General features: G+C 35.3%; 1 protein-coding gene across 1 annotated transcript; it reads left to right on the forward strand.

Annotated features, from left to right (window-relative positions):
* The first annotated feature begins 11,142 nt into the window (after positions 1-11,142).
* LOC123322314 (putative nuclease HARBI1) lies at positions 11,143-14,904 on the forward strand. Its single transcript, XM_044910256.1, has 4 exons — positions 11,143-11,277; positions 11,479-11,783; positions 11,886-12,057; positions 14,754-14,904. Exons 1-4 carry the CDS (start codon positions 11,252-11,254, stop codon positions 14,902-14,904), a joined length of 654 nt encoding a protein of 217 aa, XP_044766191.1. The 5' UTR covers positions 11,143-11,251.
* Positions 14,905-19,599: the final 4,695 nt, after the last annotated feature.

The following is a 19,599-nucleotide window of genomic DNA, read 5'->3' on the forward strand; positions in this document are numbered from 1 at the left end:
GTTCAGGGAGAGGTTGTGGCCACAGGTACCAATGTAGGAGGATTGTTTATTCTTGATGGCAAACAAAAGGAATCTGCAAACCTGGCTAGTAAGAATAACGATGAAGAATTATGGCACAAAAGGCTTGGCCATTTAAACTACATCAGTATGAATCTTTTGAAGAATAGCCATGCTACTGGCATAGATTTTCCTTCAATAACTAAGCCAGATAAATGTATAACAGGCATAAAAGGTGAACAATGTAAAAAAACTTTCAAATCAGTTAATTCAAAACTTTCCAAGAATAAGCTGGATCTAATCCATACAGATCTATGTGGGCCAATGCAAGTGGAGTCATGGGGAGGAGACAAATATATGTTTACCCTAATAGATGATCACACACGAAAAGTATTTGCCTATTTTCTGAAAATCAAAAGTGATGTTCCAGAAATTTTTCAACAATTCGAAAATATGGTTGAAAATGAATGTGAAAGAAAAATTAAAACTGTTCGTTCAGATAATGGGAATGAGTATTGCAATGCCAAATTAATGAATATCTTCAAGGCGTCTGGAATTAAACATCAAGTTACAGTTCCATATAACCCCGAACAAAATGGGTTGGCTGAAAGATACAACCGAACAATAATGGAAAAGGTTCGTTGTATGCTCCTTGATTCAAACTCTGATCAGAGGATGTGGGCAGAGGCAGCAAATACAGCTATATATATTATTAATAGATCTCCAGCTAAGAAAATTCCAGGGCAGACCCCAGAAGAAAGATGGTCTAATGAAAGAGTGGATCTTTCTCATTTAAGAATTTTTGGATGTCCAGCCTATGTTCATATACCTTCTGCAAAACGAAAGAAATTAGATGCTAAGAGCAAAATGTATATTTTTGTTGGATACAACGTAAGTTCATATAGACTAATTGATCCAACAACTCATAAAGTTATATCTGCATGCAGTGTTGAATTCTTTGAACATGAATTGATAAGAAATTCAACTAATCATGGCAATCAAATCCAGTCTACAGAAAAGATAGTCCTTATATCCAATGAAGATTTGGCAGTTCAAGAAGAAGATGAAAATGTTCAACAAGAAGATGAAAATGTTCCAGAAGCAATTTCTAGTGATGATGAGTCCCTTCCAGATGATGATGCTTTGTTGGAACCAGAACCAGAACCAGTCAGTTCTCGCTATCCTCTTAGAATAAGAAATCCCAAGGTATTTCCAGATTATGTTAGTTATTTATGTAGAGATAAAGAACCTATAACTTATGAAGAAGCTCTTTCCTCACCTAATCATAAAAATTGTCAATCCGCTATGATAAAAGAGTATGATAGTCTTGTAGAGAATAATACTTGGTCATTGGTTGATAAACCCAACACTAATTGCAATATTATTAAAAATAAGTGGGTTTACAAAGTTAAGAGAGACTCAAATGGAAATATTGTAAATTATAAAGCACGGCTTGTAGCAAAGGGGTGTAGTCAGAAAGCAGGGTTAGATTATAATGAAACATTTTCACCTGTTGTAAGTTATAGTTCGCTTAGATTACTTTTTGCCATTGCTTTTTTTATTATTATTATAACTTTATTGTCCAAACAGGCTCTAGGCCCAATTACAGGACACTGGTAATATCTTAAATTTATACAAACAGTAAAAAAAAAATTGAAAACAAAATATTCACATATACAGATACAGATACAAGAAGTGACAACAAATTCAACAAAAGAAAGAAACAATACATTTATTCTCGAATGAAAGTTTTGGAGGCTTAACTACTGCTACTGGGCCTCAAACAGAAACGCTTTCAATTCCCTCCCGAATCGAGACAGACCAACAGAATTGGCATCCATATTTCGGCAGCACAGATTGAATCTATTGCACATCGAAAAAAGTGGGGATCTACGAAGAGCGTTAGTACGTGGTGTAGCCAGATAGAAACATTGGCTAAATCTGCTATTGACTCTAGGAACATGAAAGTTCAGCTGAGACAACAGGCCTGGAGAGTCAACGAGGTAATTCACCAACTTGTATACGAATATACAAGCGTAATAAGTTCTCCTGTCTTCGAGGGAAAGCAGATGGAAACGCCTCAACAATATTGTATTCTCCGTACCACGCTGGGGGTAGACGCCTGTAACCTTGAACGAGAGGTACTTCATGAACTGACGCTGAACCGATTCGATGGACTGTATATGAACCGCATAAATGGGCGACCAAACAAGGTTGCCATACTCCGAACGAGACCTCACATTGGGGCTAAATTAAATTTAAAAATCAAGCATTTTGATATTAAAAATGCCTTTTTGCACGGTCAATTAAAAGAAGATATTTATATGCAACAGCCTGAAGGTTTTATACAACCAGGTTTAGAGAATAAGGTGTGCAAATTGCAAAAATCAATATATGGCTTAAAACAGTCATCAAGAACTTGGTTCGAACAAACCAAGAATGTAATTGTATCTGAAAATTTTGTGCAAAGTAAACATGAACCTTGCATTTTTTATAGAGTCAACAACCATCAAATTATCATAATTGCTGTCTATGTTGATGATTATCTCATTTTCTATAATGATGAAGCAGATTTTAACGAAATAAAAACTGTATTACAGAGCAAGTTCAAAATTAAGGACATATTTTAGGTATGAAAATAGAAAGAAATTGAGAAAATAACACCATCAAACTAAGTAATAAACAATATATTTTGAATATTTAAGAAAGGTTTGGCATGCTAGATGCAAATCCAGTTGGTACACCACTGGAAACAGGTCTAAAATTTGAGAAAGGACCAGAAAGTAATTCTAATAAAGAATATCAGGAACTAATCGGATGTTTGATGTACTTAAGTGTTACTTGTCATTCGATATTGCCTATGCAACTTCTTACCTGAGTCAATTCAATAATTGTGATAATGAAGCTCATTGGTTAGCAGCTAAAAGAATATCAAGATACCTTAAAGGTACCATAGATTTAGGTTTAGTATATGGTAGAACTGAAGAGCCTCTTCAAAGCTGTGTAGATGCTGACTGGGGTAACGACCCAATAGACCGCAAATCATATTCAGGGTTTGTTTTGAAACTAAATGGTGCAGGTATTGCATGGGAAAGCTAAAAGCAAAGGATTGTATCTTTGTCATAAACTGAAGCGGAATACATTTCTCTCAGTGAAGGTGCTGAGCAAACTGTATTTATTCATGATCTATTACAAGAATTACTGCAAAACTCAACATATATTAATTCAATTGTGTCTCCAAAATTAACAAAAATTTATTGTGACAGCCAAAGTGCGATAAGCATAGCTAGAAGCCCATTCACTAGTAAAAGAAGTAAACACATACACATAAGATATCATTACGTTCGAGATTTAGTTGAAAACAATTTAATTGAAATTTCATATATATCGACTAAAAACATGTTAGCGGATTTCCTAACAAAAAGTGTAAATAAAGAAAAACACACTTTGTGTAGAATAGGGATTGGTCTACTGTAATGAATAAAATGAATTACTTTTTAGATATATTTCTGTTCATTGTATACAGTAGGACATTCCAAATTAGATTTTTTTTGTTTTTGTATTTTTCTCACATATGGGATCAAGGGAGAGTGTTGGTATTTAATTATATTTTATATGATCCCATAAATTGGTAACATTACTTCTACATGTCAGAATCACATATATCTGTGTTCACTTTTTTTGTTAATAAAGTAGTTATAAAAAATAATGTAATGGCGGTTTAAGATTCTAGAAAGAACATTGTTTAAAACGTTGATTATTGCTTTCAATATTAATATTAAAGTGTTACTTTTGTTATTGGTGCTGTTACTGAATTGAACCCTAGTTCCTTACCACTGTAACCACAACATTTACTGCTTGATTAAAATCTTTTCTATATATACTCTAATTGAAACTTATTTCAGAAAGAATACTTCTTATGTGCCTCTTTTATGTGATTTAATTCACAATTGTATTTAATCTAATAATCTTTTTACTTCAATTGAAGCTCACATTGCCTCTATTATCTCAGTTACCTACTATGTATCACCAAAACTGTGAATTGTACGATGTAAAGAGGTTTCCTCTTCAAAACTGCATTACCTTTATTTTTCATCTTGCTCGAAAAATTAATTCCATTTAGAAATGTACTTTGAAATTTTTTGTCCTACACTGTTATCAGTGTAGGCATAAAAATAAAATATTAGTCTTTATTGTAAAGAAAACGAAGTGCTCTATGGTTAGTAGAAAAAGAGAGGTTAAGTCGATGAAAAAAAGACGACAAGATTGTAAGATGGTTTTTGTATGTTAATAATAAAGATAATCCAAAAACATCTAGTAGTCTCATAAATTAAATAAAATAAAAAACAGGAATAAAAAAATAAAACAATCAGGGAAAGAAAATGAAGAAGGGAATGAAATGAAGAATCCATTTCATGGGTAAAATTTTCGCTTATTTTGCGAATATAATTTTGTACAGATTAAGTTCTCTCTCATTAAATAAAACTAAAATTTTCTGTAATATTCCTGAAAATATTTATTGCTCAATAATAATAATTCCATAATTTAACTTGGAAGGGAACTCCCAAACTAGCATATCATAATAAAATTCAATGAAGCTAACTATATATTAATATATTTCCACAATTACCGTTCAATAGAACATTTATCCGGCATCTGGATACCGTAAACGAACGATTCAGAGCAATCCGAAAGGTCCGAGGTAGTTGCCGAACGCGGTAAATATATTGTAGGCAATTCCGTTCTGACCCGAACGCACCCAAAGTTGATAATTCGCTTCTATGATTTTATGATCGCTCCCAAAGATATATTATTGCAGAATCTGGCAACAAAATCCACGAATGACGCTTTTTGCGCATGCGCAATTTGAACCTCAAAACTCACTTGTGTAAACAGCGAGTTTACCAAAAATTCATTTTGTTAACCGGTAGCGAAACTAGAAACAAAATTTTCTGTTGGTACTGTTTACTATTTTCCGATCAAAAAGGCCCTTTCTGTTCGACTGGATACGATAACTTGAAGGAAATTCATCGCGCTTCGGGTAAACATGAAATTTCTAAAGAACATACTCATTCGGCTTTGAAATTCAAGTTGTTCGGAAAACAAAATATTTTGAATACTTTGGACAGTGCTCATCGCGAATTCATTAAGAGCTTCAACGAGGTTAGGGAGAATCGAAAAATGATCAAGCATTTGTTGAACATGATTATTTTCCTGTCGACACAAGAGCTAGCATTTAGGATAATTTCAGGGAGCTTGCTAAATTCGCCGCGACGTTAGACGAGGATTTCAAGAAATTTGTAGATCCTACCGTATTTTGTGGCTTATCGAAATCAATACAGAATGATTTGATTGATTCGGTGACCAAAATTCTTAGAGATAAAATTCAAAATGCAGAGTGTTTTTCATGGGAAATAGACGAGACAACAGATAGGTATTAGATGTTTTTCTCAGATGTCTGTTATTTTTCGCTTTGTTCGAGACGGTAAAATATCGGAACGATTTTGAGGTTTTTTCGATGTCAGTAAAGGTCGAACCGCGAATGATATTTTTAATACTTTGTTGGAGAATTTTGGTTGTTTCAATATTGCTGCAAAATTAGTAGGACAAACATATGACGGGGCGGCTGTAATGGCAGGAGAAATAAACGGTTTACAATCGCGAATCACGACCATTGCTCCTCAAGCACTCTTCACGAACTGTTATGCACATAAATTAAATTTAGTTTTACAAGATTCTACGAAAAAAATTAATGAATGTCGCGTGTTTTTTTCAAATCTTTCGGGATTTTCATAGTTTTTTACTAAATCTATAATAGTAAACGTACGAATATCTTGGACCAAATTTGCAAGAAAAGATTACCCTCTAGCTCGGAAACTCGTTGGAATTTCAAATCTCGGGCTGTTAATACGATATTTGATAGGCGGGAGAATTTAATTGAAGTTTTTGACTATATCAGCGAAAATGGGAATGGGATGATATTTCAATACGTGAAGCCGTCGGTTTAAAGAAACTTTTGAATGATTTCGAATTCTTGTTCATTCTTCATACTTTCAATTTGATTTTCACATACACGGACCCTGTTTTTTCTATCATCCAACATAAGTTATCGGATATAACTTATTGTAACGAAAGAATCTCGTCGCTTTTGTCTACTCTGAAGAAATTTCGAAGAGAAGATGAATATTTTATTCGCTTATATTCAGAAGTAGAGAAACTCCCGGAAGTAATGCCACCGAGCTCTAAACGCCGATAAAGCAAAATTGATTCCGAAAGTCAACTTACGGATAATTCCTCAATGAAACGGCTTTATTTCGAAATTTTAGATCTAATTATAACACAAATTGAAATTCGGTTCAAAGATATTTCGTCACTCAATTTTTTGGAATTAGTTAATTTTGATAAATTCGATTCGTACGTTCGTAATTTTCCGGAAATTCCTTGTGTGTTTGATCAATAACTACAAGAACTTTTTCGATAAAGATAAACTCAAACGCGATTTACAGATTTTGTACACAGACAATGCAATCTTCGGTAATTCAAAAACGGTGAATGGTGTGACGGAATTCTTTTTTTCGAATAATATTGTTTCTGATGTTCCTGAACTTTACAAGTTATTTTGTATGATTTTGTCCCTGCCACCAACATCCGCTTCCGTAGAAAGAAGTTTTTCTGCGCTCAAAAGAATTAGATCTTTCAGTAGGAACACGATGTCTCAAGACCGATTAAATAACTTGGCACTCATATCAATCGAACGTGGCTTAGTTAAGGAATTAGCTAGAGGGGAAACTTTTTTCGAGAAAACCATTGATGACATTCCTGATCATGTGAATGATCCTGAACTGCATCATATTGTAGTTACTAACATGATTCATGGACCATGTGGCATCATCAATACCCAATCACCATGCATGGTTAATGGAAAATGTTCAAAGCGATATCCAAGAGATTTCACTCCGGACTCTATCACTGGCAACGATAGTTATCCACTGTATCGCCGTCGATCACCTGAAGATAACGGCAGAACCACCATGAGGAGAGTTAATGGAAATGATGTTATAGTCGATAATACTTGGATTGTTCCTTATTCACCACTTCCTTCGAAAACATTCAAGGCCCATTGCAATGTGGAGTACTGCAATTCTGTGATGTCAATCAAATATATCTGAATATATCGAATTGGTAATTAAGAGAGGTGGATTGTATTTGTTTACAATTGAAATATCATCATGCAATCTTTTTATTCACAGGGAAATGTACCAGATAATTTCAAATTTTTATTTGGAAGAAACCAAGGGAGTAGAAACGTCAAGTATTCCCCTGAGATAAGAAAATTCACGGTAACCTTGCAGTTCTATTCCACTAGAGCCTATGAATATGTCAGAAAGACTACAGGAAATGTATTACCACACACGAGCACATTGAGAAAACGGTGCAGTGTGGTTGATGGAAAACCAGGTTTTTCTGGGGAAGCTCTGCAGGCACTGAATGTCAAAAATGAAAAGGGTCAAGCCCTCATTAACATTGTTGTCGATTCGGTCACAAATGATTTATGGTAATGGGGAATTTCACGGAGGTGTCGATTTAGGAACAGGTTTAGGAGAAGAAAATGAATGCGCACAACAAGCAACCAGCGCTTTAGTATTCATGGCAGTAGCAATCAATAGGCGTTTTCGAAAACTTACTCAGGGTTACTAACTCGATCCATTGAGGTCACGTGACGGATCTTCTCGGATCACTGACCCGGTTCTAAGTTCACGAACTTATCAGGTTAGGATTTGGAAGTGTAAGAATAAGAATAACATAACCAAACATTTTCACAGGGTGTCTGCATAGGCAGATCATTTCTGTTCCCAGTTAATTTCTCCAGCTTATTCTCTAGCTTTGCTTGTGATATCTTATAATTTGTGGCGTGCCCTTCAAGTGATCAATTTATATTAGTGTTCTGTAGTGATCAATATCAAAATTATGAGCAAAAGGAAAATTGCAGCTATAGTGGCATTAGCCTTTGATTCATTTTTTGATAATGATGATGAAATGGAGGAGGAAATAACATGTGTTATGTTATCTTCGAGTATGATTGAGAAGCCTGTAGCTAAGCGCAGAAGGCTCTGCATTCAAAATTATGAAGAAGTTGTTCTACATTATTCCTTCCACCCGAACATTTGGTTAGAACTGTTTGTGATTGTGGTGTGTGATTCACCCTCGGATTCACCGAAGGAATACAAAGAGGAAGTACCTACCTATAATAAGCTTATGGTTGTCGCTGCAAACTGTAAGTACATATTAACCTTTTTCACGTGCCGAATTGGTGAAAATCAAAGACAATGGTCGCATTCAGCGGACGAAACAGTTGCGCAACTGTTACCAAACGCTAGCGTAAACGTTCGGTGACATATGCGCTACATTCTCAACACGTTCTGGAGCGGACGCCACTTTTGGGAGCGGATTTGATTTGTGCTAGGTAACTGTAGCGGAAAGGAGCGAAAGTTGGACTTGAACTGAGTAGGTAGTTGTTATTTAGTGTGGAAGATGCACGAGCTTGAGTTTGTTGAGGAAAATGAAATGAAAATTGATGGAAGGTAATAAAGAAGGATGTTAAATAAGTTATAGGAAATATACTAGAGCAACAAAGTAATTCGTCAGAATTCTAGGTTATGTTTTTCACAAAAAAAAACTGACTTAACCAGCACAAGGTTAACGAAACTTAAAAAATCCGTTTGTTTACGTCTTTCCTACAGACTTCTCAACTAATCAGCTGATAGTGACAGCTCGTTGGACTGCCTTATCCTATCTCGGCTTGCCAGCGAACGTTCAACATGTTCCCGACCGCTACCGCTACCGATGGGTAGCAGAAGCGTTTTGCGCTCCGTCCGCTGAATGCGACCAATCACGGAAAACCAAGGTGGTCACCAATACTTTCTACGTTCGCGCGAACAATTGCAAGTGGAAGAACAAGAAAGTTGCAAAATGGCTAACGTTGTTTTAACTAATGAACAATTCGCAGAACTTATGTCTCGAATATCAGTGGCGGGTAATAGTACACAGGGTATGTCTCCTGCTAGGAACTTTTTAAAGTGTTCGTCGCGTTTCGACGGTTCCAAGGATTCGGACGTGAATGCTTTCATTGACGCTATAAGCATCTACAAGGACTGTGTTCAGGTATCTGACGCGAATGCTCTCAAGGGACTTCCGATGTTATTCGATGATTTCGCCGCGAAGTGGTATCAAGGCGTAAAGTCAACGGTAAACACATGGGATGAAGCTCTAGCTCTCCTGAGAATCACATTCGGACCACAAAAACCTCCTTATAGAGTTTATCGTGAACTATTCGCACAGGAACAAGATTCTGAAACTCCTACCGATATTTTTATTTGTAAAATGCGTTCGATCTTAGCCCAACTTCCGTCTGGCACTCTGAATGAAACAGTTCAATTGGACATGGTGTATGGCCTACTCAATTGTCGAATCATAGAAAAACTTCCACGTGATCCAGTAAAAACTTTCAATGAACTTTTACAAAATTCTAGACTGATTGAAAAAACTTTCGAACGTAAGATCGTGTCAAAAGATTTTAAAGACACTCAAAAACGTGCTCGCTGTCAATATTGTAAGAATATGGGACATACAAAAGACGAGTGCAGGAAACTCGAGAACAGGACTTCGAGAAACAATGAAAAGCCCAAGGCAACATCGCAGGCGCAGGAATCCACTCGGGATCCTACCGGTTCTCGATCGAACTCGTCTAATTCGTCGTCAACTAACACGACAAAACCTACTGGCGGTCCTCCATTATCGTGCTATGGATGCGGTAAACCAGGTTACATACGGTCCAATTGTCCTACTTGTAGCAGCACGGAAACGAAGGTAAAATATATCGGACATTACATCACGCCGGATGGTATTTCGGTTGATCCTGAAAAAACTTCTGCGATAAGTCAGCGTTTGCCTCCGCGAAACGTTAAAGAAGTGCAATCCTTTCTCCAAACTCCAAGTTGGTATAGGCGCTTTGTAGAGAACTTTGCCGAAGTGTCTCGTCCGCTCAGCGACTTAACAAAGCAGAAAGCAGTTTGGCAATGGACTCCAGAATGTCAAGCAGCATTCGAGAAATTAAAACAGTTGCTGGTATCCGCTCCCATACTGAGACAAAGTGATGAGAGTAAACCGCACATCATACGCACTGACGCTAGTAGCTATGCTTTAGGTGCTGTACTGCTACAAGGTGAAGGAGATGATGAGCACCCAGTAGAGTTCGCAAGCCGGTTATTGAACGCAGCAGAAAGAAACTACTCTACCACTGAACGAGAAGCTCTAGTTGTTGTTTGGGCTTTAGGAAAGTTCAGAGGATTTGTTGAAGGTTCTCCGATCATCGTGCAGACCGATCACCAACCACTGCGATGGCTTCTCAGTCTGAAATCTCCTACGGGAAGGTTAGCACGATGGGAACTATTAATACAAGGATATGATATCAAGATAGAATATCTACCAGGAAAACGAAACGTTGTTGCTGACACCTTGTCTCGACCTCCATGTGATCATGAAGTACCAGAAATCTACGAGTTGTGTGAAGTCATAGTTGAACTACCTCGTAGAAGGGCTGATGAGACGAGAAGCGAACAAATGAAAGATCCAGAACTTGCAAAGATAATTACGAAGATCCTTCTGATACAGCTTCCACTAAGTGGACAGATCGAGGTTATATCCTATCCCAAGGGGTATTATATCACTATTCACCCGAAGAAGATGAAGAAGAAGGCGTCCAAGTAACTGGTCCCTCCTCGAGGCCAGTTCGAGGCCAGGGGGGGAGAGTGTAACAGACCACCCTTACGCCGACCCTGGACGGACAGCTGGACACATCTAGCCTAGTCGCTATGCAGATTTGCCGCCAATAGTTAGTTCTGCTTAGATACTCGAACGGCACGCATCTCTCTAACTAAGTTTCACGAGTTTACGTGTGTGTCCTAAGTTCCGGAATAAAGTAAATTAACCACAAGTGTTTTAGAGTTATTTCTGTGAAAACCCCTTAAAATTCCTATCAGGAAAAAACCCTCTTATACTATATATTTTTATAATATAATTATTTTCCCGAAAGTATCTCAAATTTGTATTTATTATAGAATTCCAAGGTAATTTTCGATTAGAAAGGAGGACAGTTCAGGATATTCTTGAAAAAATTTGGGAAAAAGTATATAGGGCAACTTCACTACGTGGTAGACCATCCTGTCCCCAAAAACAGCTACTCCTAACAATATGGATGCTAGCTAATCAAGAAGTCTATAGGTAGATTTTTTTATTTTCATTAGGAGATATTAAATCAGCCATCTATGGATTCGAGTAGATTTGTCTCTAAGGTGGTATTAAATAGTATTAATTCACATGAATTAACTTGATAGTTTTATTTGGTTAGGAATCATGTTTATTGCTACAATAAGAATATTTTGATATTGCTAATATAACAGTATTGGTCCTACATTTTCGCAGGTCAGTAGCAGATAGATTCAATGTTTCATTGAGTACAGCCTGGGAATATTTCCAAAGAGTTGTAAATGTGCTGGTGGAAGTATCTTCAATATACATCAAATGGCCTGAATCATATGAAAATATAACTAGAAAATTCAAGAAGAGAGGAGGAATTGATGGTGTGATAGGGGCAATAGATGGAACCCATATTTCTATTACAACTCCTTCGTACATGTCGAATAAGTACTTGAATAGGAAACAATACCATTCTATTGTTTTACAAGGTGTTTGTGATGCCTCATACATATTCACAGACTGTTTTACAGGTAATTTTAGAATATATTTACTTTTTCTTAATCGCTTCTTCAAAATCATTGTATGTATATAGTCACACATAATCCAATTCAATCACAAAAATTTTGTCCTAGGATGTCCAGGAAGTGTGCATGATGCTCGTGTATATAGGATGTCTCCATTATTCAAACAAATAATGCCGAATATAACTAGAGATTACCATTTATTGGGTGATTCAGCATACCCTAATGCCACCAATCTCATAACACCATATAGAGATAATGGGCATTTAACTCGACATCAGAGGCACTTTAATTATCTGCATTCAGCAACTCGTGTTCATATTGAACAGTCGTTCGGGCTGCTGAAAGGAAGATTCAGAATTTTAAAATTTGTTAATATTTATAAAACTGAAACAATACCAAATAATATAATTGCGTGTTGTGTTTTACACAATATATGCATGCAAAACAAAGACAGTGATATAGATATTAATCTTGATGAGTTAGATAGTGGACGAATAATTGATGAGATTGTTCCAGAATATAACAAGAGAGATACAATCTGTAGACAAATAGCCACATAAATTTTTTCAAGCCACTATTTTGTTTTCATATCACTTACAACCTAGAAACCCTCTGCGCCTTAAATTATGTAGTCAATGGAAAAAATTAAAACTCATTTATTAAAAAAAAATTCGAAAATATGAAATATCACAAAACTGAAACTCTAAAAATATGTAAAACTAATAAATCAAATATCACGTATCACCAAACTGAAAAACTAATAAAACAAAAAAATCACAAAACTGAAAAACTTACTCTAAAAATTTTAAAAACTAATAAAATAAAAAAATATTCAACATTTTAAATATCACATAAATATAAAGAATAAAAATACATAAACAAAACATTGGCAAATTTTAAATGAGTAGAATTATTTTTCTACCAATTTCTCTAAAATTTCATATTCTTTTTTTTCATATTCATTTCATATTTTTCGAATATTTTGTTATAAAATGTTGAAAAACTGAAATACCTCTATATGTTGTGGAGTTGGAATTCTGGATATATTTTCTTCTACATCTACAGGATGGGCAGTAGATGTAGAAGGTCCATCCAGGTTGCTGCAGGTCGAGATTGGATGCACATCTGGATCTTTACAAAAAATGGCATCCATTTCTTTATAGAATGGCCAGGATAATGTGCCTCTTTCTGATTTACTGTTATTATCAGATATTTTTTTATAGGTTTTTTTCAAATTTTTAAATTTATTCTCGCACTGCTCAGGTGTGACTTTATATCCAGGCATTTGGTTTATTTCATCGGAAATGGTTTCCCACACTTTTTTGTTTCTAGTCTTTTTATCTTGGAATTTCAATTTATTGTCGTCATACAGCTGAAGACGTACCTGAGGTGTGCTCCAGTGTATTTTGTCAGATTCTGAAATTATTTTCATTACATTAATTTGATTAATGCAACATAAATATTGAATGATAGTTACCATTATTTTTGTCATTAGTCAGACTAGTCGATGCCATATCATCTACCTCATCATCGATTGGATTCTGGCTCATTGAATCATTCATCGTAAAATGATTATTCTGAGAAAAATCTGAATGATGGAATAGAAATAAGTGCATAATTAATAATTTTGAAATTAAATATGTACCTACATACTCTCGGTGTATATTATAATATAAATTAGACATACCTTCGATGCATTCCAAACTATAATTGTTATTGTCACTGACAACGTGAACTGAAATAATATATCTTCTTTCAAAAGTACTCAATACATATTGTAAAAAATTATATTATATATATATATATATATATATATATATATATATATTCAACATATGAATAGTAAGTAAGTAAGCAAGTATTTATTAATCCCTTAAGACATATATAAATGTATGGGACAAGTCAGAAAAAAATAACTACAAATTCATAATTATATCATATCATGATACAACTTAAAATTACTACAAGAAAAGGACATAAAAATATAAATACAAATATTAGATTGAATCAAGTTGCTGATCACATATGTATTCATTAATACTGTAATAAGCCTTACGACTTAACAGAGATCTAATGGCTTTCTTGAAACGGATTAAACTTAAGGATTTGAAACAAGCTGGCAATTTATTATAGATTTTTATGCCCTGATAAGTGGGTGAACGTTCATATCTTGCTGTTTTGTGTTTAGGAAGAGTTAAAACTTCTAGGTTCCGTGTATTGTAAGAGTGGTGACTAGATAATTTATCCATACTCTGAAATTTTTGTCTAATTAGGATCAGGGACTTATAGATGTAGATACAGGGTACAGTTAATATGCAATTATTAGTAAAAATGGGTTTGCAAGAGGATCTTGAGTTTACACCATATATCATCCGCAACACTCTCTTTTGAGAAACAAAGACTCCATTTACATCCGATGAAACACCCCATAATAAAATATTATATGATATGTGGCTATATACAAGGCAGTAGTATAGGTTCATAAGATATTCACTTAAAAAGCAATGTTTCACCCGATAAATGGCGTAAAATGATGAATTTAGTTTTTTACATAGGATGTCAATATGATAGCTCCATCTGAGATGTTCATCAATGTAGATACCCAAAAACTTAGTGGACTCGTCCGACCTAATTGTAGAGCCTAAGCAGGTGATCGTTGCTCTCCTTCAGCTGCTTTGTTTCCGAAAGAAATAATTTTTGTTTTCTCTACGTTAATGAGTAACGCGTTTTTACGACACCACGCACTAAAATTATTAATGAGACATTGACAGATGCTAACAAGCTGGGATGCGTCCGAAGCAGAAATAGCTACAGAAAAGACATCCGCAAAAATCAATAACAATTCAGACCTCAAGTAATCAGGCAGGTCGTTGATGAAGAGGACGAAAAGAAGTGGGCCCAATACCGATCCTTGGGGAACTCCGCATTTTAAATTATAATTTTGGCTGTGAACATCATCGACTTTTACTTTCATAGACCTACCAGATATGAAAATTATCAACCAATCAAGGAATGTACCTCGAAATCCCAAGTTATAAAATTTTTCTCTCATAAAACTGATGGAAAGAACGTCAAAGGCACAGGAAAGATCAAAAAACAGTCCTACAACAAAGCGACCTTCGTCTAGATTCTTATGGACGAACTCGATGAACTCGAAAGCTGCTGTCTCAGTAGAACGGCCGGTCCTGAATCCATGTTGAGCATTAGAGACAAGATCGAACTTGTCCAAAAAAGTGGCAACTCTTTTCCGCACGATATTTTCAATAACCTTGGAGATTACACTCAACAAAGATATCGGTCGATAGTAATATTATGAACGTCGGCTTTCTTTTTCAATACCGGGATAACTACTGCAGTTTTTAGAAGGGATGGAAAGGTACCGTTTGAAACTGACAGGTTGATAAGATGGTAAATATGCTCGGAAAAGAATTCTATAGAAGACTTTAATAAACGGCTGGATATGTAATCATTTCCAGTACTCTTCTTATTTTTCATTCCCCGTATTACGTCCGAGACTTCTAATGCGAGAACTGGGTAGAAATAAAAGGTGTTGGGTGACATGGGGCATGTTGTACACTCTGTTGAAACAGAGCTACCATAATGATCATACAGCCGAGAGCTAGGAAGGTTAGAGAAGTAATCTCCGAAAGCTTCAGCTATCAATTTTGGTTCAGAACAGAGAGAACCCTCCAAGTTAAGGATGATACCAGATCCACCCCTGAACTTACGACCAGTCTCATAATTGACAATGTTCAAAATTGCTTTATGTTTATTATTGAACTCACTTATATATCCGCTATAGTACTGACATTTGCTTCTACGAAGCAACAAATTGTAATCTACTCCTGGCTCTCCTGTAAATTTCGAGTGAATCAGACGATCTGATATTAGCATGTAACCAGTATATATCTTTCAATCTTACGCTAGCCATTTTGATCTCATCAGTGATCCATCGTTTATCAACATTTCCTCGACATGCTATCTTTCAGAAAGGAAAACACTCTCTCATTAGAGATTGGACTTTATCTAAAAATATTCGAAAACACTCATTTACATCAACGCAATCATATAGTTCATCGAAATCCATATCGAGAAAATTTGATCTGAAAACACTCAAGCTATGATCAGAAAATATCCGAACAGTCTTGTATTTTGGCCTGTCATCATTAGAATCTAAATCTAAGCAGCGAGAGTAAACTAGTGACATCACTCTGTGATCACCAAGAAAGGCCTCAAAAACAAATGTCTTGCATTTTCGTAAATCAACATTGGTCAGAATATAATCAACTTTTGAGCTAGAAGTTTGGCCATTAATATTAGTGAAAACTCTAGTTGGAAACAGAGAAGTCACATTCAAATCACAACAAATGAGTAAATCTCTAAATAAGTTCTTATTTTTATTATCGTTGAGAAAGTTCACATTGAAGTCTCCACAAACGAAAAGATTGTCAACTAACGTGAGACAATATTGGAGTACTTGAGACATTACTTCTAGAAAAACTTCAAAATCACCTTTAGGTGATCTATACGCACAGATTATACCCAACTTACAGTCACCCAGCACCATAATCTCACAAGTCTCACAATGTATCTCCTGAGAGAATCCGGAAACATTCATGTATTTGACGGAAAGGGATGACCTGGCGAAAACCACTGTTCCTCCATGTTCTCTTGTTGTACGACAGTAGGAAGCTACTTGTACATACCCTGGAACATTCATCATCTCTAAAGCGGAGGTACTACACCAATGTTCAGATATGCAGACAATATCAGGCAGCACGTCGGCGAGGAGGAGCTCCAAGTTGTTCATCTTATTCGGCATACTCTGGATGTTTATGTGAAGGATTTTGAAATCATTCACCTTTGTTGAGCTTATCGACACTTCCTCTTCTATTTTTTCAGTACAGCTTGGTCTTTCCGGTGGAAAAAATGACGTACACTGGCCTTATTTGGCCATGATGTCCCATTCAATGCAATATTATATTGACTTTCAGGAATAAGTGTTGAGAACAACATAAAAGAACTTAGTGGACTTTATTTATATTTATTGTTTTAAACAATATGATTGTGCACAATTACACCTTTGGATGCCTAAAGGGCAGAGCCTAATTTCTTTCTATTTGATTACTATTTTATTACTGAATAGACTAGGGAGAACTTACAACTTTGTCTTTACTTCGTACTATATGACAATTAAAAGAAGAATAAATTTTTAATGAGCGAAGTGCCTGGAGAGCATATTGGTGCGCAGCGCAAGCGCATGTGAAAATATTAAATAATATAATATAAGTGAGAATTTAAACTGTGTTGAGACCATGTCTCCAACATGCTGCGGCCCAAGCGCTTCGCAAGAAACCTCACAATTTTCACTCAAGTACAATCATTTTAATTATTATGACAAAGGCAAAATAGAAATGTGCCAGAAGGCAAAGAAATATGACAACAAAAATCAATTCATACAGCCAAAAATTTTATTTTTTATATGAAAATCAAATACATATCCTCATTATCAATGAAACATGGTGAAAAGTTTTTCTTTCAACCACAACAATAAATCTATCAAAGGAAAAAATCTACAATTCTTCATGAATCGGCAAAACAGCTATTTTTGTAATAGACCTAAGGTAAGTGCCCTTATTTGTTTTTATTTCAAGAACTCTTACTTTTCCGTCTTTTCCAGGAATTAATCTTATTATTCTACCAATAGGCCAATTGAAAGATGGAGCGTTTTCGTCTCGTATAAGAACTAACATACCCTCTTTAGGGTTTGGTAAGTTTTTATGCCACTTTGGCCTACTTTGAAGTTAGGTTAGATAGTCGTTGTGCCATTTTGACCAGAAAGTCTGTTGCATTTGCACGCACAATTTCCAGAATTTCAATCTATTTGAAGGAATTTGACATATATTCGGTTCAGGATAAGAAGTAATAGAAGTACCAATTAAAAAATGACCAGGGGTCAAATAATCACAACTTGAAGGATCATTACCTAACGATATAAGTGGTCTTGAATTGAGAATGCCCTCAATTTGTATTATCAAAGTGTTAAATTCCTCATATGTCAATTCATGATTGCCTACGGATCTTTTCAAATGGAATTTTGTACTTTTTACACCAGCCTCCCATAATCCACCAAAAACTGGAGAATAACTATAGAGTGAAACTGAATGCGCTCTGCAGAGGAGTATTCTTCAATTTCTGTACTGTTTTGATAAAATCTTGCTAATTCATTGTTAGCTCCTTTAAATGTAGCACCATTGTCACAGTACACATTAGAAGGTTTGCCTCTTCTGGCAATGAATCTTTTGAAAGATGACAAAAATGTTTCAGTTTTCAAATCTGATGAAAGTTCAAGATGAACTGCTTTAACGACGAAACAAATATATAATGCTATATATGCTTTTGTTTTTATGGAACGTCTCAATCGAGATTGCTTTATTGTGAAAGGGCCACAAAAGTCTATTCCTACATTTTCAAAGGCTCGAGCAGCACATACTCTTTTCTCAGGTAGAGAACCCATTAATTGTTCAGAACACTTTGCTTTGTGTTTAAAACATATAATACATTTATGGGTAATCTTTTTTATTTCTCTGATGCCATTAATTAACCAATATTCAGAATTTAATGAACTCAAAACAAGCTTAGGACCGGCATGCAATAGTCTCTTATGTTCATAACTTATAATGAGATTCTTAATGTGACTACTTTTTGGCAAAATTAACGGATGCTTTTGACTGTAAGAAATATTTGCGTTATGCAGCCTTCCCCCTACGCGCAACATTCCGTCGCCATCGATGAAAGGTACCAAAGCACTTAATGATTTAGTTTTCAGGTTATTTTTAAGCAATTTAATTTCTTCTTGAAATTTTGAGTGTTGCTCGATTTTTATAATCAATTTCAAAGCATTGTGTAGCTCGACAGCTTTTAAAGTTCCAGATAATTTCACATTTTTATTCTTCTTCTTGGAATTGAAAATAAATCTTTGAGTATAAGCCATTACTCTTTGTAACTTCAATAAATTTGAAAACTTTTCAAAAACAGTAAAATAGTTTGCTATCTGTTTGACATTTACTGTAACCCTTTCTTCAAGAAGAGGATGGGGAATATCAAATGCGTTTTCCCTATGAAAATACTTCCCATCTAGAAACTTACTCGGACCATGGAACCAAAGTTTATTGTTTTCAATTGATTGAGGTTCAAGTCCTCTAGATAAAAGGTCTGCAGGATTTTCTTTTGTATTGATATATAACCATTTAAATTCGGATGTCAAATTTTGAATTTTTGCTACCCTATTTGCAACGTATGGATTTAATTTCAAAGGATTGGACTTTATCCAAGCTAACACAATATTTGAGTCTGTGTAAAGAGCTACATTATTAATTCTTGGCTTCATAGTTTCAAAAACCTTCTTTGCAAGGGCTGCCAACAATAAACTACCACACAATTCAAGACGAGGAATTGATAGAGTCTTGTTTATTGGCACTACGCGAGATTTTGAACAAATCAAATTCATACAAACTTTGTCTGAAAAAATAGTCCTAGAATAAATGACAGCACCGTACGCTGCAAGTGAGGAGTCGCAAAAGCCAACCAACTCAATTAAACAAGCTCCAGCAAAATTTAAATTCCTTGGAATATTCAGAACTGGCATACTCTTCAATTTATACAAAAAAATTGTCCATGCTTGCATCAGCTCATCAGGCAAAACTTCATCCCAATTGACCTTACACAGCCAAACTCTTTGCATGATGATTTTAGCAGTGACTATAATCGGACCAACTAGACCTAAAGGGTCAAAAATTCTGGATATGAAACTCAAAACATG

This window comes from Coccinella septempunctata, chromosome X (assembly GCF_907165205.1).
Source record: "Coccinella septempunctata chromosome X, icCocSept1.1, whole genome shotgun sequence".
Lineage (NCBI taxonomy): Eukaryota > Metazoa > Arthropoda > Insecta > Coleoptera > Coccinellidae > Coccinella > Coccinella septempunctata.